The sequence below is a fragment of the Pimephales promelas genome, chromosome 10, assembly GCF_988280905.1.
Source record: "Pimephales promelas chromosome 10, fPimPro1.hap1.1, whole genome shotgun sequence".
Lineage (NCBI taxonomy): Eukaryota > Metazoa > Chordata > Actinopteri > Cypriniformes > Leuciscidae > Pimephales > Pimephales promelas.
In genome coordinates this window covers 34884618-34908488 of record NC_142778.1, presented here as the reverse complement: position 1 = coordinate 34908488, position 23871 = coordinate 34884618, and the positions used below count along the sequence as shown (strand labels likewise).

At 34.6% G+C, this 23871-nt stretch overlaps 1 protein-coding gene across 2 annotated transcripts; it reads left to right on the top strand.

Annotated features, from left to right (window-relative positions):
• Window positions 1-45: 45 nt before the first annotated feature.
• On the top strand, window positions 46-23871 carry ppp1r13l (protein phosphatase 1, regulatory subunit 13 like). Of its 2 annotated transcripts, XM_039684050.2 has the most exons (14): window positions 46-202; window positions 11706-11791; window positions 12003-12118; window positions 13673-14243; window positions 14976-15059; window positions 16488-16564; window positions 17251-17578; window positions 18595-18624; window positions 18945-19402; window positions 19481-19618; window positions 20431-20564; window positions 20662-20828; window positions 22176-22369; window positions 22935-23871. In XM_039684050.2, the coding sequence occupies exons 2-14, from the start codon at window positions 11755-11757 to the stop codon at window positions 22968-22970; spliced, it is 2370 nt and encodes a 789-aa protein (XP_039539984.2). In that variant the 5' UTR covers window positions 46-202; window positions 11706-11754; the 3' UTR covers window positions 22971-23871. The 2 variants fall into 2 exon arrangements, with proteins under 2 accessions (XP_039539984.2, XP_039539985.2); XM_039684051.2 differs by lacking the exon at window positions 18595-18624.

Sequence of the window (23871 nt, the reverse complement as noted above, 5' to 3'; positions counted from 1 at the left end):
TTACCTGCGCCAGCTGTGAAACACCTGGATCGGGTTTCAGAAGCAGTGGGCTGGACTGAATATCTCTGAACTTCAGAGGCAAGAGTTAAACAAACACCATTGAAATGTTTTCCAGCTAGTCATGTAACACATCCATGCTCAGCGGGACTAAGTTCTAGGACTTTAAACAGCACGACAACCTCACAACTGTTACAGCTTCACGGTAAAGGAATATTTATGTTGTTGTGCCTTTGACTGAGAGTTCAGTAACGTTACTTTTGCTTGTCTTTGAGAAGGCGATGTGGATTATACGGTGGACTCGGTCGTGTCCATTATGGCAGGCCTTTAGGAACCTTTTGAAGAATTATAATATATTTTAAAATATACTGTTCCGAAAGTTTTTCTTTCAATTTTTTAAAGGCGCCTTTGTGTTAGAGAATGTAGAAGGAGGAGTCAGAGAAGCTTTAATGGGAATCAGATGTCTTGGTAAAAGCTTTTGAAGTCTGTTCTCATTGAGCTGTCCACTCAACAATATTTTATTCATTATTCAACCTGGATGAAGTCTTTGAAATCACCAAAAGTTCGTTTACTAATCACGTAGTTTTGTAGACATTGTGTTTTTAAGAATATGAATGCTGTCAACATGAGGCCTGTCAACATGAAAGCCAGTTGCTTCTTGTCGGCTTACATGAGGACTAAACAGTTTAACCCTGTAAAGCACTGTATCATATTTGATATATGAAGGCTTCTAAATTATCAAAATCTGTTAAACCTGTCCACAATCTTCTAGCAAGTAAAAAGCATTTAGCATTATTCTAAAAAAAATAAAAAAATAAAAACCCACCATTTATATTGTTTGTAATATTTCAAGATGACCACTTTATAATCCATACATCATTTTTTAGACACTTGATGTTGAAACGTATGTGTCAAATATGATACAACAAGGCTTTTGAGGAACGTTTATTTGTTCATCTCTCAAGCAGAATTGTATTACATTGCATTATATGAATATACAATACAATAACAGTTTCTTTCTTCTGTTGAACACAAAATATGGTATTTAAAGAATGTTGGGAACCAGACAGTTGACGGCACCCATTGACTTGACATGAATGCCATTTTTTCACACTTTAAAAAAATGCTCAGTTGTTTTAACCCAAATTGGGTCAAATATGGACAAACCACAAACCAAATACACATTCATCTTTCAAGAGGTGAAGTATCCCTTTTATAGGTTCAACAAACTTCAGTTCAGTAAATAGATGTTTCTGACTAGTGTTTCATATGTCAGGCTTTACAGGGTTAAACATGCCACATCTTTTGACAGTGTTTTTTTTTGTTGTTGTTCAATCTTCATGTCATGTGTGTTGGGATTAAGTTCAATTTCAGCATTCAGGCCTTATTTACCACCAGCCCAAAAGCTGTCATTCAGAACCAGCTGAACTGCATATCTGTCTCATCCTGTCCTGCTACAACTTGTTTGGAGCTTTTTGGGTTCCTTTTTGGCACTTCATAATCTGACAATGTTTGTTCATTAACATGCCTGTCCTTGTGCACTGCGGTTAATGTTGTAAAGGTCGGATGCAGTGTCGGTGGATGTTGGATACAGGCCCGTCGCCAAGGGGGGGCATTGGGGGGCAGTGCCCCCCCCAAACGACTTACTCTGCCCACCTACGCATGAGCTTGACATTAAATGTTAATATGTATATGCTAATAATTATATCGAACGGAGCTCGGTCTTTCTGCATAACTTATCTCACAGGAACGGTAAGCTCTACAACGGTAGGAATGTATAATACATTATCTTCAGAAATGATTTAGAAATTCATTATTCAACGCATTATTACACAGAACGTAACTTGAAATATAATTATTTTCATAAATGACTGTTAAAACATCCCAAAACAGCACCCAAACCTTGCAAAGACCTACCTCATTAATTATTCACATTCAACAGCCAATGGCAAGTCTCCAGCAGCAGACCTTTCAATTTGTTATTTTTGTGTTAGTATTTTTACTTCTTCAAATTACAATATGCAGTTTGTGTTTAAGGATAAATAAATAATATAAACAATGCAATTTATTTAGTTAAGCATACAGTATTGTTTATACGTAATTCCTTTGCGCAGCTGCGCAGTGCATGCGATGCGAGAATCAAATTCTGGTGGTTTTGTACAGTCTATGGTTTTGTACGCCTACAGCAAAGCTTATGCTAAGTGGTTTAAAGTTTCGTCGTTGACAAAGACGACTTTTGACCAACAACAACGTGCGTGGAAACGACTCTGGAGCTAATTAGATGGTAGGAACAGACAGTATAACTAAGAAAGGTAAGAATAGAGAATTTGTCTGCTACATTGCTAAATTTGTATTGCAGTATGTTATGCATTGCTTTTATTATTGCTGTATTGTTGGTGGAAACCAGGTGCTTTTGTGTGTAGAGTCATAAATCAATTTGGTTTTGGCGTAGTTTTACTTAGTTTGGACTTTGGACTAATGATATTACGTTGATTGCGCCTTTTACAAGAAAGCCACTAGATGGCACTGTGTTGTGTATGTGACGAACTATGCAGATTAACAAAAAATATAGGCTACTAGGCTAGCAAGCTATATGTGGAAATGTTAAGAGAAAATAAACAGAGACGTTGAGATCATACAGTGAAGTATTTTATTTAAATAAAATGAATAAAACAAGACTATTGTGGTCTATTTTAGTTGAAGCCTAATATGGGTTGTTGTTTTGGTCTGTCTCAGATCATTAAAAAAAGTGTGCCCCCCTATGAAAATTAAATGCCCCCCCAATTGGTTTGTTCTGGCGACGGCCCTGGTTGGATATCTTGTGTGATTCACAAGGAATGTTAAGCTTGTAATGCCGAAGACTTGAGAGATTCCAGAGACCAATGTTATGTGAGACTCTTCAGATTCCCCTCTACACCGGCTGCACATAAACAAACATCCCTTAGAAAAACAGAAGTGTCTAGTATCGTTGGTCAGAAAGAGTGTGTGAGTTGTATTAGAACCACCCCATGGGATCAGCATGACTAACAGGGTTTAGTCAGAACATTCTCCAGTGGCCGTCATTGTCTGAAAATGAACCTGACACTCCCAGATCTTGTGTGTCAACTTAAAACATCAAGCCAAATATGATACAATGTCTTGATTTCTAAGTTGATTGTTTGGCTTAGGAGATGTAGTAGACTTGACAGAAGTGAGTTTTTGCTTCTGGCTGTGTGTTTTTGTACTTCTATTTCAGTATAATGGTTTTATTTCACACCCAAAAATAATTTACTCGCTCTCATGCTATTCTAAACCTGTATGATGTTCATCTGTCCAACATTTTGAAGAACAGTCAGCGATCATTTTATGAACAAAACACTGAGACATTTCTTAAATATCTTAAAAAAGACATTTCTCAAATATAAAAAAAGTAACATTGCTTTTCATTTAACAATTTAAAGCAGCAAAATCTAGCTTTTAATAATTAAACATTATTAAAGACAAGTGAAAGGTCATTAATAAAATAAGAACAAATACAAGTTAGCATAGATGATAAATGCCAGTGTTGTAGTCGAGACCACCGCACTCGAGTCCGAGTCGACACCGAGTCCATAGAGAGTCGAGTCCGAGACCAGAGACGGTCGAGTCCGAGTCGAGACCGAGACCAGTGAGGGTTGATTACCTAATTTACTTTTATTTACTTAGAGAAATCCTTTTTTTATTTTACTGAATTTACTTAGAGTTTAAAATAATATGATCAGTTTAGGGTAAAAAGGCCACATAGTAGGTGGTGTTAAAAGTAATTTTATTACAATTTGTCATGCGCAGTTGCGCACTAGAAAATCACCAATCACTGGGCGTGTCAATCAATTTAAAGAAATATTTTATTAACATACATTAATAATCATGAAAAATATTTTGAATTGAACTCGAGTGGACTCGGGAATAATTCCGAGTCCTAAAAAAAAATGTTCGAGTACGAGTCAATTCCGAGTCCAAATGGACACGAGTCCATGACAAGACCAAGACCATTAAAATATGGTCTCGAGACCGAGTCCGAGTCTCGAGTACTACAACACTGATAAATGCAGTATAAAGTTACAAATAAAGTATGGTTTAACACAGTATTCAGGTACAGAAATGTAATAATTAATGTACAATAACACTATAGTGTTTGTTGTATAATTTAAACATAGATTTATCTTTGTTAAAGATGTGGTTTGTAGATGATTAACATTAATGACGTATAGACGACAGCAGGTATTTATAGGCGGCTGTCACTTTAACATTCAATGAACACATCAAATATAATGACATCCCATTTTTTTCTCAACTCTTACTTTCACTTAAGACATACCCGACTGTGTTTATGAGAATACTTGCAGAGACAGGCATTTTTTAACGTGTGTATGAGTCTGTTCAAGTCCAAGGAGAAACAAGAGGAATTTGCATGTTATCTGAAACATGTCTCTCTCTGTGTGATCGAGTTCTCGTTCGCCTCTTCTTGCTGTGTGTCTGATACGGCTCCATTGGGCTTTGATTATGAGACGTGTCTTAAAGGAGTATTTCACTTTTAAAAAAACTTTAGCTGAGAGTTTACTCTCCCCCATGTCATCCAAGACGTCCATGTCTTTCTTCAGTCGAAAAGAAATTAAGGTTTTTGATGAAAACATTCCAGGATTTTTCTCCATATAATGGACTTCAATGGGGACCAAACGGTTCAAGGTGCAAAAGAGAGTTTCAGTGCAAACTGCAAACTGTTCAAAGGGCTTTAAACGATTCCAGACGATGAATAAGGGTCTTATCAAGTGAAACGATCGCTCATTTAAAAAAAAAAAAAAGTTTACGTTTTATAAGCTCAAATGAAGCATCTCAAACAGCATCTTTCATCGTAGCCCTCAAACCGTATTCACTGTATAGCCCTTAATCCTGTAATTGTGGACAAATGTGGGCACAGAGGACTCATGTGTGATCCTACTTTTTATTTATTATAAATTTTATATCACTGTCTTTGATAAAGTTTTGTCTATGCATTTATGTTTTTTTTTTGGGGGGGGGGGTATTTTTGAATTTATTTACTTCAAAAAGTACCATGTAAATGATTTATATGTAAATTAATTACTATGTAGTTTTATTTTTTTTATTTTTTTAACTACATTAAAATATCATTCCAATAAGTTCTTAGAGCTAAAACCCTAAAGATGAAGTGACTTTGCTGTCACCTGGTGTCTTATTTTGGCTTATTTAAGAATGCTCTAAATTACAGTTTTACCCATTCATTTCTATGGGTGTCCATTTTTGACCCAAATACAAGATTAAGGAGTTTTTTCTTCACCCACTTAACATTGTAGAATTGAGTCAAAAAAAAAAAAAAAAAAAAAATTGTGTGTTCAGGAGGCAAACTTAGGAAAAGTAGCCAAGTCTTGTACCGCTCAGATCAAGGGAAGTATTTTAAAAAATAAATCAAAACTATTTTGCCCACATTTGTCCAGAATACAGTTTTAGGACTAGAGGTGTTTAATGCGTTCACTGTTAACCGGCTTACGTCACAGTTACTGGCGGTGCGAATGCAAAGGAAAATGGCTCTAGGGGGTAATCTAGTTCTCGGGGGACCATCCTTGATGCTAGTTCATATAACTGACTTCCTAAAACTGCCTAGTGCGAAAGCCCGTAATGTGACAAATGGGGTGGGGTTCATAAGATTTTGATCTTTTGTATCCAGTCGATGGTCCGTGTCATGGGAGAGGTTGCTCCACTCCCCTTCAGAATCAGCCTTTCAAGGGTTTGAAATAAAATCCCAAGACTCGAGATTCATGTAATCAATGCCTTTCATAGTTAGAGCAGAGTTCTGAATCATTGCACATTTGTGTCGTTGATTTTCATTCTTTATCCGATGAACCGCATACACTCAAAAGCTGTCACTGGTGCGGTGCCTTTCCAAAACCTACACTTGTACCTAAAGGGTGCATATTTACAGAGCCGTATTGCATTCACTTGAAGAAAAAAAATCTACTCTGTTTTTCTGAATTAACAAATTAATTTTTCATGAGAAAAAAAAATTAACAAAAATTAATTTTTCATGAGAAAAAAAAAAATTTGCTCTGTTTTTCTGAATTAATGAGTTAATTTTTCATGAGAAAAAATTTTTTGCTCTATTTTTCTGAATTAACGAGTTAATTTTTCATGAGAAAAACTTTTTTGCTCTGTTTTTCTGAATTAATGAGTTAATTTTTCATGAGAAAAAAAATTTTGCTCTATTTTTCTGAATTAACGAGTTAATTTTTCATGAGAAAAACTTTTTTGCTCTGTTTTTCTGAATTAATGAGTTAATTTTTCATGAGAAAAAAAAGTTTTTGCTCTGTTTTTCTGAATTAATGAGTTAATTTTTCATGAGAAAAAAAAGTTTTTGCTCTGTTTTTCTGAATTAATGAGTTAATTTTTCATGAGAAAAAAAAATTTGCTCTGTTTTTCTGAATTAATGAGTTAGTTTTTCTTGAGAAAAAAAAGTTTTTGCTCTGTTTTTCTGAATTAATGAGTTAATTCAGAAAAACAGAGCAAAAAAAATCAATTAAAAATTAACTAAATAATTCAGAAAAACAGAGCAAAAACTTTTTTTCTCATGAAAAACTAACTCATTAATTCAGAAAAACAGAGCAAAAACTTTTTTTTCTCATGAAAAATTAACTCATTAATTCAGAAAAACAGAGCAAATTTTTTTTTCTCATGAAAAATTAACTCGTTATTTCAGAAAAACAGAGTCGATTTTTTTTCTTCATGTGAATGCAATACGCCTCCGTACATATTGGTATCTAGAGACATGTTAGAATCTAAAGATACCGCCCTAGTGACAGCTTTTTCAGCTTTTTCTGAGAGTGTATCTGCGGTCTCAGCTGGTCAGGATTGATAAAAGGACTAGATGTTGCAATCCCTAATGTTGCACCACTTCTAATTCGGATGTTCTTGAAGGATGGCTGCTATAAGGCTTTACCAGTGGGACATCATTACACATTTTTGGCAAGGTCCTACATGAATTCCTAACCTGTTACATGCTGTTTGTATTCATGCCTTAGTCTGTTCTTATCAGTTAGACTATGAAACACGCTCTACAATTATAAAGTCAGTTGTTTCAATGCCATGTGGTAGCATCATGTCTGAGACCTGTCATGAATGTGCACCTATAATTAAAAGTGACGTATAGGGATAGTTCACTCAGTCATTATGTTAGTCCAAATCGGTATGACTTGCGTTTTTTGACACAAAAGAATTGAAATGGGTTCAAAATCAAATCTTTCAAAAATGCATCAAAGAATGGGGATAAAAGTGGGTGTGAATTCCTTATCTATGTGCTCTTTGGATGTAAGGTGTGGTTCAGCTCAAAAAATAAAGATATTCCAAGGCACTTGAATAATGTTGAAAGGGTTAAAAGTGTTTATTTAATCATGGCTTTATCATTTAAAAACTGGTGACAAGTACACACCTACACGTTGCGCCTTATAAGCCTTTGTCAGGGTGTCAAAATATAACTTTCACAATGACATGAGCGTGATGACCAAATCGTGAGAGTTAGGTAAACTAAGCCTTTAATTATTATCTGGATGACTGGGGGTCTAGATGCTGCTCAGGCTGGGACAAAATGTACTATTTGTTGTCTTGTCTGTAGATAGTGATTGACCTTTATTTATTATTCCTTGGTTTTTGTAACCATTCACCATGAAGCTTTATTACTGTTACATATCTACACTTTTCAAATGAATCCTGCCTAATATAAATCTAGGGCTACAACGAAAGATTATTTTGGTAATCTGTTGGTTATTTTGTTGATTATTTGGATGACAAAGTTAATATAGCCTATATTTAAAAGATGTTAAGTTAATTATTAAACAATGGTAATAAATTATTTAAAACATTAATACATATTTATTATAATAAATGAAAGTTATAGAAAAATTTATACTTTTTTTAATAATAAATTTACAAAAATGTTATTCCACATCCTGCCAAATGTCATCCGAGTCCAAACAGTGTGCAATTTAAAGGCTATACAAACAAATGTGAATGTGTTCATGTTGGCTCTTACAAGACACTTTGAGAAAAGCGGCAGCTAAAATGAATAATTGTAAATGTATATCTATGTAAATCTACTCTATCAGTAATAATAGAGAAAAAAAAGCTCATGGCAGTGAACGGGTTACACGGTAAAAGATTGAGAGTGTAAAGACACATGTAATGTTTAATGAGGTTGACTAAGCTCTTATTTCCTTTTCAATTTGTTAAATTTTTTATTGAATTTTGATGATATATGTAACAAAATGTCTTTCTCTGTGTTCAAGTTTGACTGTAGTAAAAGTTAAAGAAAACCTGACACTTCAAATCAACATTTCAAACAGAAAAAAATCTAAACCATGACAAAATTTTTTTATTTGAGAATCTATCTATCTATCTATCTATCTATCTATCTATCTATCTATCTATCTATCTATCTATCTATCTATCTATCTATCTATCTATCTATCTATCTATCTATCTATCTATCTATCTATCTATCTATCTATCTATCTATCTATCTATCTATCTATCTATCTATCTATCTATATATATATATATATATATATATATATATATATATATATACACACACACACACACAACCTAATAAAAGTAAGAAACCTAGTGGTTACACAATGGCATTACAGATTTATTTATTAACCACCGGATGACATCTGCTTTCAAAAATAGGATTTAAAAGGCATTGTCTCTATTTTAACCTGAAATACAGCTTTAATTTAATTTTTGTAAATATTTTTTCAATGGGAAAACATGAGCGAAGAAGCTGAAGATGCATGTAAAATTATCTCAAAATGCAAAAAAAAAAATAAATAAAAAATAAATAAATAAATAATGAACTAAAATATATTACATTGATTTTGCAACATAAGCGTGACTCCCAACAATTGCAAAAGAGTTAAAACAGAGTTAAAAAAGAAAAAAAAAAGAAAGAATAATGAACAAAAACAGAAGGAGCACACATTCAATAATCTGGTGGATGTTAATGTGCAGTGCACTGTTACTCAAATTATCTTCATTATAATATATATAATATTATCTTCACTAATCATTTTCATTATCGATTATTAGTGATCAGATTTTGCAGCCCTAAATAAATAGTTAATTAAAGCCTTTATATTTATAAGACTGAGGCTGAGATTTACAAGATGCAAATAAAGGATTTCATATCATGCAAATCAGGTGTGTTGAGAAAGAGAGAGTATGAGCAGATGGTGTCTGTCACCGCACCCTGATTCATCAGAGAAAAGCACTGCTGTTTTAAAATTTTAGTCATGGTGTCCGCCCCAGGCTCAGGGCTAGGTCTTCTTATCGGCGCAGAACGAGAGTTATTATTAACCGCATCAACCACATTCCAGGCTGTTATGGCAAACGACCCTGAAGCAGTGAAATGAGAGGTGGAGATCAGGGTTAAAGATCAGATGAGGAGCAAAAAGAGAGTGTGTGAGAGAATACAGATAGAATGGGTGTAAACTTGTGTTTTTCCACGTTATTTAAAGGGATAGTTCACTTTGAAATTAATTTTGGGATGTTTTATCTTACCTCAAGGGCATCCAAGATGTAGGTGTCTTTGTTTCCACAGTATTTTCAATTTTGATATTTTTAGGTCAAACCGTTCTTGTCTCTCAGTCATATAATGGAGGTCTATGGTCACCACCTCAAAGAACATGCACAGAGACTGTTCATTTTCTCACAAAAAAAAAAAAAAAAAAAAAATGCTCGTTTCGTGTCTTAGGCCATCATTTATGAGTCATTAAATCATGTTTAATTTGGACTTGTCTGTGCATGCTCTTTGAGGTGGTGACCATAGTCTGCACAAATGCACAGGCAAATTAATAATAACGTTTTTTTGTTGTTATTATTATTATATTATTATTAATTTTTTTTTCACCTACAGAGGGTGAAAGTCTAACAAAATTTCTGTGTCTATGCATGCACAGCCCACGTATATGTTTTCACACATGTTGTGTATATAGAGTCTAACGGTTAATTATAGTGTAAAGAAAAGGTTGCAGCGGCAAATGTTGCAGGGCGTTTCTCCGAAGGCATTTTTCGACTGTTGAAATGCGTTGGAAAGTCTCGCAAGTCCTGATCTATATATATGCCAAAGCTTTAGTAGGTTGGGCAATCTTCACTATTGCAGAATAATCATGACTCAATAATTTTATTTATATATAAAATGTGTATGCTTTATGGAAACACATATACACTACTGTTTAAAAGATTGGGTCGATAAGATTTTTGTTTTTGCACACAAAGGCTGCATTTATTTGATCAAAACTATGAAAACAGCAATATTGTTGTTGTAATTTACTATTTTCAGCATCATTCTTCAACGTCACTTCAGAAATCATTCTAAAATGATGATTTGCTGCTCAAGGAACATTTCTTATGTTAAAAACAGTTTTTTTTTCTCACTTTATATTGATTTTCTCCACATAAAAAAATATATCACACATGTGCAACGCAAGTCTGTCATTGAGACTACATACAATTATAATGAGAACATTTGCTTTTAATGCTGAGGCTTTTGTTTTTGTAATCAGGCTCTCAAAAATAATGTGAAAATTCAGATTTAGATTCATCTAAATCTGAGTACAGATAGCATTGAAATATCACATTTATTTATAGTCCTTAGTAAGTATAATAATTCCATCTCAGGACAGAGACCGAGGAGATTTACAATTATGGATCTGTCATGTGATGCAAACTATGTTCAAACAGCATTACGCATGAATTCAAAATAAAGGAAAGGAGAAACTAAAATAATACATAAAAATATGCACAAGAACAGCAACCATAAACCAAAAAAACAAACAAACCGATAACCGATTATTCTTTATATTTGAAAGATGATAACTGATATATTGGCCGATAAATCAAAATCTTAATTTTTTAACATTATTTTTGAGAGCCGGATTACAAAAACAAATTTTCATTAAAAGCAAATGTTCTCATTATAATTGTATGTAGTCTTGTATTTTCCTTTTTTTGAAGTGATTCCAATCATATTTCAAGCAATTCAAAACCATCACGGTGAATTTGGTAAATGCAAAGGTAAAGAAGTGTTTACTGTCAGCACAAAATCAAATTAAAAAGTGCTTTAAATAAATAGATAAAAGAATGGAGAACAACTGATTTCGAATATTTTTTTTGTTGAGTTTTGAGTCAGAAAGCATGCTCTTTCTACACTGTAAAAAAATATTTGTAATCACAACAAATCCTTAAAATTCTAAGTTAATTGAACAGGAAAAAGTGAGTTAATGCAATGAAGGAGATTGATTTAATCATCAGAAACTCAAAATAATAAGTTATCTGAACTAAATAAATAATTTAAGTTGATTTGACAAAAGAAAAAATGTTGTGATAACAAATCTTGAAAATATTTTTTTACAGTGCACTGTAAACAAAATATTGTTGGTTTAACTTGAAGTAAGCTGGTTGCCTTAAGTTAATTTTAAGTTTATTGAAACAGAAAAATTGAGTTAATACAACGAAGGGGATTTATTTAATCGTCAGAAACTCCAAATATTATGTTATACGAACTACATAATTTAAGTTGATTTGACAAAAGAAAAAATGTTGTGATTACAAATCATGAAAATGTTTTTTTACAGTGCATGTTGGGGATTATGATGAACAATGATCTTGTTTTTTGCACTCAGGTGGCGTGTTGAATGAATTGGAGGTCACGTCTACAGAAACACAAACACCATGAACTCCCAGGGCAGCTATGGCAGCAGCTTGATGTGTGAGTATTGCAGTACACCAGCAGTTGTGTTTCATTCATGTCTAAGCATGCTAAGATTTTTCAGTCTTTTGTGAGTGTCTACAAAATGGCAAATAAGGTGCTGCTGTACATAGTTCTGGAGTGGCTTGTTACATCATGTTTCCTGTCCTTTGTCTTACCACTTACCCTCATTATTGTATATTTACTCAATGTTTGTGTGTGTATGTTGCAGTTCAGTCCATCAACGATGAACTGAACGCATCTTTGGCCACAGCGGACGAGCTGTCACGGGAGTTCAGCTCTCTCTTGTCAGAAGCCACTCCTGTTGCGCAAACCACTTCTGCAAAGGTATAGCACTGTTGCCAAGCCATTTTTCTTTCTTATTTTGGTAGTTGACATTTCTTCTTATAAGTTTATTGAATAGGATAAACCCCTTGAGATGAACCATCTTGTTTTCGAGGGGTCCTAATATACAACAAAGGACAAATCATACACATTTCAAGGAGTGACTCCTAATCAATAATCATGCAGTTTATAGCTTCATGTTAATCAGTAGACAATATGGACTACATATTTTTGCTTGTAGAAAGATATATTTTATTTCACACAGCATAACTATTTAAATGACCTGCAAAACAACTAAATATAATACAAACAATAGCCACCAATTACAACAAGGGTTGGGGAAAGTAACATAGTTATATACGTATTATATGCTCTCCAAGACTGCGTTTATTTGCTAAAATACAATAAAAAAAACAGCAATATTGTGATATTCTTACAAATTAAATTTGTTTTCTATTGTAAAATGTAATTTATTCCTGTGAATTTTTTTAGCATCATCACTCCGGACTTCAGTTTCATACGATTTTTCAGAAATGTAATTCTAATATGCTGATTTTGATGCTCAAGAAAATTTAGTTTTTTGTGTGTTTTTTAAATGGCAACCTAATCATAATTATCATAAATTATTATCTTTATATAATATAATTCAATCCATCATAGCTGAAAATAGAATTGTCAATAGTTTCTCTCTACAAACAAAGAGACTTTTTGGATTTATAAACTTAATATAGCATTGTGTGTATCCATTAAAGGAGTAGTTCACTTTAAAAAAAACAAAAAAACTTTTGCTGATAATTTACTCACCCCCATGTCATACAAGATGTCCACGTCTTTCTTTCTTCAGTCGAAAAGAAATTAAGGTTTTTGATGAAAACATTCCAGGATTTTCTCCATATAATGGACTTCAATGGGAACCAAACGGTTCAAGGTCCAAATGAGAGTTTCAGTGCAGCTTCAAAGGACTTTAAACGATTCCAGACAATGAATAATGGTCTTATCTAGCGAAACGATCGCTCATTTAATAAATAAATAAGTAATTTGGTTCATTCAACGAACGAAATGAACACAATGACTCGAAAAAAGATTCGTTAATTTTTGATGAACGAGTTCGAACAGGAAAGTCACAAACAATTTTTTTAAAATTTATTTTTTAAATGACCAATCGTTTCGCTAGATACGACCCTTATTCATCGTCTGAAATCGTTTAAAGCCCTTTGAACAGTTTGCACTGAAACTCTCATTTGGACCTTGAACTGTTTGGTTCCCATTGAAGTCCATTATAAGGAGAAAAATCCTGGAATGTTTTCATCAAAAACCTTCATTTCTTTTCGACTGAAGAAAGAAAGACGTGGACATATTGGATGACATGGGGGTGAGTATATTATCAGCAAAAGTTTTTTTTTTTTTTTTTTAAAGTGAACTACTCCTTTAAATAATAAAGGCTTTTGAAATTGAAAAAAGACTGCCATGGTCATCCCAGAACTTTGTATATGTGGCTAAATATTGAGTGTATTTGAATACATCAGCATGATGTTTTCCTTGATCTTTTTACTGTAGAGTTCCAGTCCCAAAACCCAGGACACCAGCAATGGCAACAGTGGTTTGTACAGCGCAAACAAGAATGGATCTGAGAACATCAGAACAAACTTCCCCGTTTCCCAGAGCTCAGACTCCACCATCAACAGGAAAGAAACCAACCTGGACTTGGTCCAATCGGTCCCCACAAAGCGATCTCAATCACCTGTCCTAGACAGCATGAAGTTTAGGCCTTCATCTCCCAGTCCTTTAACCCAGCAGCACTCCCCTTTCATTATACGTAAAGACAACTCAGATTCACGATATGCGTTTGACCAAAAGATACCCCCTAATATGTCTCCGAATACACTGAGACGAATGCCGCAGAGGCCTCAAGAACGAAGCACGAGAGGATCGCTGAGCTATGTGGAACTGTCGCCCTTATCCAGCCCAACATACGACAGTATAACATCTCGCAGCTTGCTTCAACCCTCATCGAGTCCCAAGTCTTCCATGAACAGGTCACAGAGGCTGGATCGAGGTCCTTCGCCTCAGCCTTTTAGTCAACCATCAGCCAGTACGCTCCCACGCAACTTCCAGTCATTCAGACCAGGTATGCGGGATTTTAAGAGTATTAAATGCACGTCACGCTGGCTCTGAACGAAAACGCGCTGTGGAAACACGTTGGCCTAGTACTTTTGAGAGTGTTTAAACATAAACACTCTCAAAAGTACCCAACCATGCATTAAAGGGATAATGTGTAGGAATTTCTCCCATCTAGTGGTGAAAATGTATTTTGCATTCAAACAAATTGTGCTCTCCAGCGCCTCACTTTTTCAAATGTGCATATCATCTATGGTAGCCATTATGTACCAAAAGGTATTTGTACACCATTGAGGACATATTTATGAATAAAAATATTGATTTTAAATAATAAAATATGTAAAGTACACATTGTCCCTTTAAATAACATAGGAAATGAATACGGGTCATTTTAGACCCACGTTGTGCATTAGAAGAGGTTTGCATTGCGTGTGCATCAAAGGGTTAAAAATAAAGGTTCTTTATTGCCATTTGCAGTTCCATGAAGAATCTTTTACATCTATAGAACCTTTAAATTGCACAAAAAGGTTCTTTATAGTGGAAAAAGTGTTCTTTAGATTTTTCTTCACACTCTTCAAAGTTCTTTAGGCAAACCCATAATGATTCTTGTACTGTGTGTACACTACAGTGAACACCAAAGGTCTTTGGTTGGTGGTAAACTTTTACCACCAACCAAAGTCTGCTTTTTTTTTTTGGTTTTTCGTTTGTTCACTCATCGGTTGTTTCTTCTATCTCCTTTCAGAAGAGGGCGTGCAGAGGCAGAAGAACCCCTGGAACGAGACAGACCTGGATGCATACGAGAGAAAGCCTCACCACTCCTATGATAGTTAGTTCTGTTGCACAAATTACACAGAATATAATAGCAATTTAAACACACAATAACTCCCATTTCTTTTATGAAATTGCATTGCTCAATAGGAATCCTGAAGGCAACATTGTGCAACAATTAACCGAAATTAATAATCAAAGACTGTTTTGGTTCATTCAGATATTTTCACTGAAATTGAGTGACTGTTTTATACTTATTTCAGAATATGAAATTATATGAAACTATTTTATTAAACTGTATATAAGACTTTACATTGACTACTACATGAGACAGTTCTTAATATTTGTTTTAATTGATTGAAAAAGTAAATAATATAAAATGTGAATAAAATCTAAGTAAATATAACACAATCTATATCAATTCCAGTCACATAATATTGCGTCTGTGTAACAAACACATTTAAAGGGGTCATGAACTGGTTTTTACATTTTTTTTATATTGTTGTCTGAGGTCAACTAATGACGTTCGCTTGGTTTTTACATTAAAAAACATCAAAATGAATAAGTAATAAGCTATTTTCCACCTTAGTTTTGAGCCTAGCTGAAAAAACGCTGTTTTTATGGGCGTCTCGCATTGAAGACTTGGAAGTAAACGTCCACTGCTGTAAGTGTATAACAGTTTTGCATATAATAATGAGTTTCACACTCGATCCGGTTTGTCATCACAAGGTAGGCATCTATGTTATTTAGCTATGCGTGTAATGCGTGAATCGGTGGGCGGGGCTAACGGCCGTGTTGAAGTAGCCGTTGATCTTCTTCTGCGGGGGTGGGGTTTTATTCTCTTTGACGTCATAGTTCCCCACTTTGAAAAACGAGTCGTTTGCTGATACTGGTGTAAATAAAAGCTTTTATTGGACTAACAAGAACGTTTTCAGTTCTGAAACTTACAGGATATTCTTTTGATATGATGATCTCTTAGATTTCTCAGTTCATCACCCCTTTAACCATTCATAATATACAATGTATGACTTTAAGTGCTCTAAAAGTGTACAATATTAATAATAATATACAATTAAATATAGTCCTTTACACAATCTTTAAAGTTTTAAAATTCAAGAAAAATCCTTTTTATTGGTTTATTCAAAGTCAAACCTTCATTATTAAGCATTTTATCGCTATATCACGTGCTTGTGATGAAAATGGTTTGCTACCAAGAGGCAAGATCATGTAGAAGACTGGGTTAACTGTAAGCACATATCATCATCGGAAGTCAAGTCGCTCTCTGAACGTGATGATACACATTAAGGCAACTTTTTGAGCAATGTTGCTGGGCAATCTTGCCAAGTGATTGTTGCCGAATACATTTCTATCTGAATAGTTTAGATCGGTCGCCCGTTGACTGCAACATTGCCCAAAAAGTTGCCCTGTGTATCATCACCTTTAATGTTAAATCGTCATTAATTACGTGTTTTCCTCTGTGTTGTAGAGAATGAGTGGATCAGACCAGCTGTACCCAACAGCAACTGGAAAGAATCGAACCTGGATGCACCTTCCTCCGTCAAGGTCTGTGTGTGTGAAACTGGTTGTCTTACTGTATGTAATTATGTTATTATGCATATATGTAATTATTTCCAGGTATAAGAAACAAGTTTAGTAAATTTCTAAGAAACAGGCAACAGCCGTCAGTTCAGTTTTATTATCCCCTAAGGGAAACTTGCAGCCAGGTGAACATACAGGTCATACAACAGGTAAACACCACACACACATACCAATAAGTAACACAAACTACTAATAAAAAAAAACTATTACACTATAGAGTTATACAAATTTAGCAACCGAATTGCACTTGGTATAAAAAGACACTTAATGACAGTTGTCATAAACATGCATAAACCTTACTTCATATTCAAGACATAGGTCATGTCATGGTTATGAAGGGGTCTTATGAACAAGTAAAGTGTTACCCAATAATAACTAGTCCATTTTCATCAAGCAACAAATCAAAGCAAAAAACTTAAAACACATTCTAAACAAACAAAACGCAGACAATCAAACACACCTGCTGCTTGTCGCCACAGTCAGAGTAGCGCCACGCCAATTTGACATTTCCCAAATTTATAGTGTGCTCTATTGGCATAAGTATTTGCATTTGCCCACAGATACAAATATACAAACTAAAGATAAAACTGAAGAAAAAAAAGTATGCTTTCTATGCTCTCTAATTCACACAGTTTCTTCTCTGTCTTCAGGAGACCGCTCCCCGCTCTCTCCCACCATCTTACAGCTCGCTCCCGAGAAACACGCGCATCTCAGTGCCCCCCGACCTCCCCTCAAACCCCAGCTCAGCGTACAGCTCTCAGCAAATCATTTCCCGGATCCCCGTTCCCCCTCCAAACTCTGAAGTCCGTCAGCACAGGCCCATCCCGCTTTCCCTCATCATGAGGATCCAAAACCCTGGATTGAACAGATACACCCCTGGCCCAATGGGACATCCTCCCCTGCCCCGAGAATACCCGCGGCACAACCAGACGCCTCAACCTCAGCAAGCGCAAAGACAGCCTCCCTACTATAGAGAAGGTACCAGCTACCAGATGACATGAGTGGGACAACACGTGACACACACGATTCATTTATTCAAGAACACACTGACTTGAAAAAAACCTTTCATGAGCACATTTTTCATGTCTGAATTGAAAAACTGGCATGTCAATTAAAAGCTAAAACAATGTTTAAAATTAATTCCTGAAATAAAATCTTAAATGTAGTTTATCAGAGTCTTTTATTATTTATTTTAAAGCTGATTATTATTATTATTATATTATATTTAATATTTTTAATATTATTAATAATAATATTAATATTTAATATTATTATTATTATATTTTTTTATATTATTGTTTTATTATATATAAAATATACACACGTAATATATTTTAATTTGTATTATATGACAGATAAACTGGTAAATCAAAATAGCACAGAAAAAAAAAAACATAAAACAGGAAATAAAGTAGACAATCATATATTATACGTTACAATAGCGGATCAGCTGACCGACCATTGCATGACCGTGGCAAGATTAGTTTTAAAATTTAATGTCGTGCAACTTTCCAAAAAAGTTGATATTTGTAAATTGATTTGTGAATAGAAAACACTTTTTCCTTGAAAAAAAATCTATTTACATTTTTCTACTGATTGAATTGAAAATTGAAAGCATTTGTTGTCATTGTATTTGCATACAACGAAATTAGGAATTCTGACTAAATTGAATAACATCACATGACAACAAATGTCATGTTAAGGGCACTACAGTAACACAATTTCTTGAATACACACATAATAAGCGCTGTTGTTATGTGTGTATTCAAGAAATTGTGTTATTACTTTTAACTTGATGGTTACATAACATGACATTTGTAGTAATGTGATGTCATTAAATTAAGAATTTCTTTTAAAACCATAAATACAAATATTGCATTTCAATTTGGCACATGCAGCTACATTTTTAAATTATTATTATTATTATTCAGGGTTCCAACACAGTTTAGAAAAGTATGACATTTTATTTGTTTTCTTTTTCCATTCTTATCTAGACCGTGATCCAGACCTGGAAACTACTCAGAGTATGGACAAATATTTGTGTTCCTAGACTATTGCCTCTATTCAGTTTTCTAAAATATAAAACTATGACTTAAGAATGTATCATACAATGTGTTTTCTGGTGAGAAAATACGATTATTTACAGATGCCTGTGCTGTATACCAAATATAATGGGGAAAATAATACTGTATAGGGTTATTTATGTTAAATATGGTCTGAAAAATAAAAAAAAGAGGTTTGGAAATTTCATTCTGGAAAAGTGTGGAATTTTGAAATGTATTACGGACACGTTTATGTGCAATTTAACATGCTAGTTTTTTGTTCGTTGGTTTCTTATGAACAGTACTTCACCCTGGAGATGTTGAAGCTGAGCTTGAGAAACGAGACACAGGTAAAAAAGAAGGCCCTGTGCTCATGAAACCAGACGGAGAGGCTAAAGTGGAGGATTTAGAGATGCCCCCTCGTCCTCTCAGTCCCACACGTCTTCAGCCAGTGGTGGCTCCTCAGTCGGAGCTGGACACGGATCTAGACGAAGTGATGCGCATCCGGGCCGAGTTCCCCAGGGCCCTGAAGAGACGAGGCTCAGCCGAAGTTCCTCAGCCCCAGTTTGACCTCCCCACTGCCCAGGCCAACCCTTACAAGCTGATGATCAATAAACTGTTTCGCAGGAAGACCATCCGCATCAAGGAAGAACCTCATGCTGAAAGCGCCAGCTCTTCAGATGGAGAAGAGAGTCCCAAATCTGCTGTGACGATAAATCCAATGCCAATCACAGAGATACAGGTCTCTCCTGAACAGAAGGTGAGATTACATATTGCTCAGTAAGAGTGGACACCAATGACAGCTAAGAGGATATTTGATTTTAATCTGCTCTTACAGGGTATTCACACTATCTTACGGAAGGGCACCAAAGCCAATAAATCCTCCGACCGTAGAGCTCACTTGAGCCCGCTGGTTCTGATTTTGGATGGGTCCTTAGTAGGAGAGTTGGAAACTGTTCAGAAGGCTGCACAGGAGGTATGTGTCACTGCTTTGGGATTGTATGGCGCTGGCAACATGCATCAACACTGTATAGGGTTATTTTCAGTGTGGGGTAACCGCACACAACAATAAATGCTAAAAAAACAGGCCGTGCACAACTGAGTAGATCAGAACACAGGGTCTTGAGTGTGTTTGTCGTTATGACGATAACCGTAATATATTAAAAAAATGAAATATTGATATTGTGATAATATTACACGTGATAAAATCATAAATAATCCAAGACCATTAAATGGTTGACACTCCAACTTGTTAGGTAACAATATTACACATTAACTCTGGTTTCCATCTGCCATTAAAATTATTATTATTTTTTTAGATTTTCCCCTTTTTTGTATTTTTTTTTTTTTTGATGAAACTGTGTTGCATAGTAAAATAATGCATGAAAACATAATAATGCATGAAAAAAAGCACATTTTGCAAAATATTTGGGGGCCATGAAATTGTGAAAATTAAATAAAAATGAGTTGGTTTTTTTACGTCAGCGGGAAAGAGTTAATCTATTTAATCAATCACAAAAATTTAAGTTGGAAGTGAAACAATAAATGTAAAGAAATTACAATAAATGTGCACTAAAATCTGAATTAAAACTCAATAAAATGACAGTGACTTTACTTTTCAAAATGATATTAAATATGTTATATATATATATATATATATATATATATATATGTAACAATTTAGTTTTCAAAATAATACTTAAAATCAAAATACAAAAATAAAAAAGTGTTTTAAAGTCAAAATCTCTTGCTAGTAAATAATGAGTGCATATGTGTGTCCCTGTATAGATGAGTGACCCGAGCCAGTGTAATGATGAAGGCATCACAGCCCTTCACAATGCCATCTGCGGTGGACACTCACATGTGGTGGAGTTCCTGGTGCGGATAGGGGCGAACGTTAGCGCTCCGGACAGTCACGGATGGTGAGTGATCAATTTAACAAGTGTATATATAGATGTGCCTATGTCTTTGCATATGTATGTGCGCTACAGTATATATTCACTCTCATTTCATTGGCAGGACGCCCCTGCACTGTGCTGCATCCTGTAATGAGCGTGCAATGTGCGAGTTTCTGGTTCGTAACGGAGCGGCAGTGATGGCCGTAACAGACAGCGATGGGGCCACGGCGTCACAGAAGTGTGACCCGTACGCCCCGGGCTTCGAGGAGTGTGAGGGCTTCCTGAGAGGTGGGAAAAAACCCTGAACCCCTTAGCTGTCACCCCCCTTTTTGAGAATGAGGGTTAAAATGCACTATTCAAACTTAAATGGTTGTAATTTAAGATATATACCCAAGTTTGGTCTTGTTTTAAAGGAAACACTCAGCAGATTATTGCTGAAGTGAAAACACTTCAAAAAATGAAAGTATGAAAAAGTTATGGAAGTTTAAATTTACAGTAAATCAATTTTACTAAATATTTTTTACTCTAAAATTTCTATAAAATCAAAGCCATAAATCTTATCAAGTTATGTTCCAAATTTGAAGTTGATATCACAAAAATTGAGATTTTGTTTAGGCGTAGTACCAAAAATAGCCACCGGGTGCCATTGAATTCCATTGAATTTAGTTGTATACATTCTGCCTTAACAAATTAATACATTTCTATCCAAATATCAATTCTGTCACAAAATGTGGAACCTTGAGACTCCCTGAGACTTTCTGAAAATATCAGTTTTGTCAAGATTAGAAAAGGTTTTGATCATAAATTATGAAATATAATGACGCCCAAAAGGGGAGGAGCCTGATAAAATAAGTACCGTTTCTATGGTAACGCAACATTCAATTATAAAACAGTTTTCACAAGATGAATTCTGAGTTTATAAGCTTTGAAATGATACCTAATTTATGATAACTACTAAAATATGTGATATAATAAAAAGGCGATAAAAATAATATATTTTAGAGGATAATAAATATAAATATTATCATTTTTAGAGGATGAAAGGTTTTGATTGAAAAATACTAGATTATTTGTTTTATTATGAACTTTTAGCATAAAAACAGAAGTTTCAATGATTAAAAGTGGGTGCATCGACTTTTTGTGACAAAGGTGAAAACTCCTGTTATGATGCAGATTTTTTTAGGTGCACTCTTGTCATAAATTCATCAGTTACTCTTCCTATATAATTTTTAACACAAAACAGGGGTAGAATATCTATTTAGAAGTCTTAGACCTTTCCAACGATATATAATTTGTCATAATTAGATTAGGATTTAATAGAAATATAGTGAAGTAAAGTTAGGCGTCCCGGTACTGGGACGCTGACAGTTAATTAACAGACATTGCGTGTAAACTAAATGGCGCAACGCATGTTTTTACATGTGTGTTAACTCCCAGCATTAAATTTAGCATGTCACAATGAGCTATTCGCTCATATGGGTTGGAAACTACGGTCAGTACATGTCAGGCAATTCATAAACTGTAGGGTGGAGATGACATGCAATACACCCGTATTAACTCACCAACGCTAGTTTGAGGAGAGTCATCTTTTATGCAACAGTTCCATTTCAGTTTCACGTGTGTGTTTTTGTTCAGGTGTGGAGGAAGCGATGGGCGTAGAGAACAGTGGGGTGGTGTACGCTCTATGGGGATATCCTGCGCAGGCTCCTGACGAACTGAGCTTCAGAGAAGGGGACATGGTGACCATCCTGCAGAAGCCCGAGGGGGTGGACTGGTGGTGGGCTTCACTGTGTGGCAGAGAGGGCTTTGTACCAAACAACTACTTTGGGGTAAGATGAGCTCATTTAATACAAAAAATAATGGTCTAATACACGGTTCTGAACTAGGGGTTTGAGGCCCTCTTAGCAAAGAGAGACACTTGATGACTTAATGATATATAAATTGTATAACTTAATTGAAATTTAACTTAATTAAAAAACATTTTTCTCTTTTTTTAAATTAGAGTGAATCAGAAACCTTTATATTCTGGAATCACAAAATTAAAATATGGTTAATTAATTTAATGTAATACATTTTTTCTCATAGATCACTTATGAGTGAGCTAGTAGACCACCTTGGACTAGTAACAAACCAGATACCACGTTCCAAAAGCCAGTTTAAACTAGTACAGTATGAAAATTTTCCCCCAAAAAAGTAATTCTACAATGTTTAAAGAAGACATTAAAATATGTGCATCCACTGCAATGTTTAATGCTGTTTGTCTGGTCAAGTGAAAATAGCCTTGAATCTGAATCTGGTCAAGTGTAGCAACTTTTCTTTGTCTTTCATACATTCCAATCATTTTCACTCAGTTTTTAAATGTCATTTTGTCCTTTCTTGTTCTCTCACATGCAGCTTTTTCCAAAAGTGCGGCCTAAGACACTCTGCTGAACCCATCGAACATAAAAGACAAAAGCGATCAGTGCATCTGACTGCATCACGCAACCAAGTCTGAACACAGGTTTCACATGTGGGTTTGAACATGTCTATGATTTTTTTGTCTTCTGTCTTGTATAATGGACAGCTCTGATGGGATTGTAGTAAAAGTCAGTTCAGTTTTCACTATAAGAACACCATGACAAAGTCACTTCACTGGGAATAGTGGATAGATAAGTTTATATAGACCTTACCAATGGTAAAAATGTCATTAAGAACAATTTATCTTGCTGTCTGTATTATTTGAGATGGGGACTTTGTTTCATTTTATAAGCAAACTGGACTGGATTAGATAATAAATATATAAAAGTCTCATCATCAGTTTGTTTGGAGAGGCTCATTCTCTGCCCTGACTAATGATTTTCAGCACTGAGCAGAAAGGAATTCATCAGTCTTTCAGTATTGCTTTTTTTATGCATATTTTTCACGTTTTGTTAATCAGTAATGTTGCATAAGTGCAAAAAAGGTTTTTTTAGATATGCATTTGAATAACTAGTGTCCTAACTCAGCTTTAATTTTTTTTTTTTACAGTATTCTACACCAAAATGTTAGCTTTTTATTTTGGATGTAACCTTTAACTTGCTATTTCTGTCTGTTTTCATAGTGACCTTTATGTAGTATGAAATATGAGTGAAAGTTTTCCTCTCATAACAATATGCTCTCCATGTGGGTTGTATATGAAATATTTGCTTTAATGTGAGGGAAGTTTGCTTTAGAGGTGTGTGTCCGTGAGCGAGTGTTTGTTTGATTAGCCTTGTTGAATCCACTGACTGTGACTGTTAAGAATACAATGACAAATTGTTACTCTCTGTAATACTCTTGCACAAAAGAAACATAAATAAATACTAATTGTACA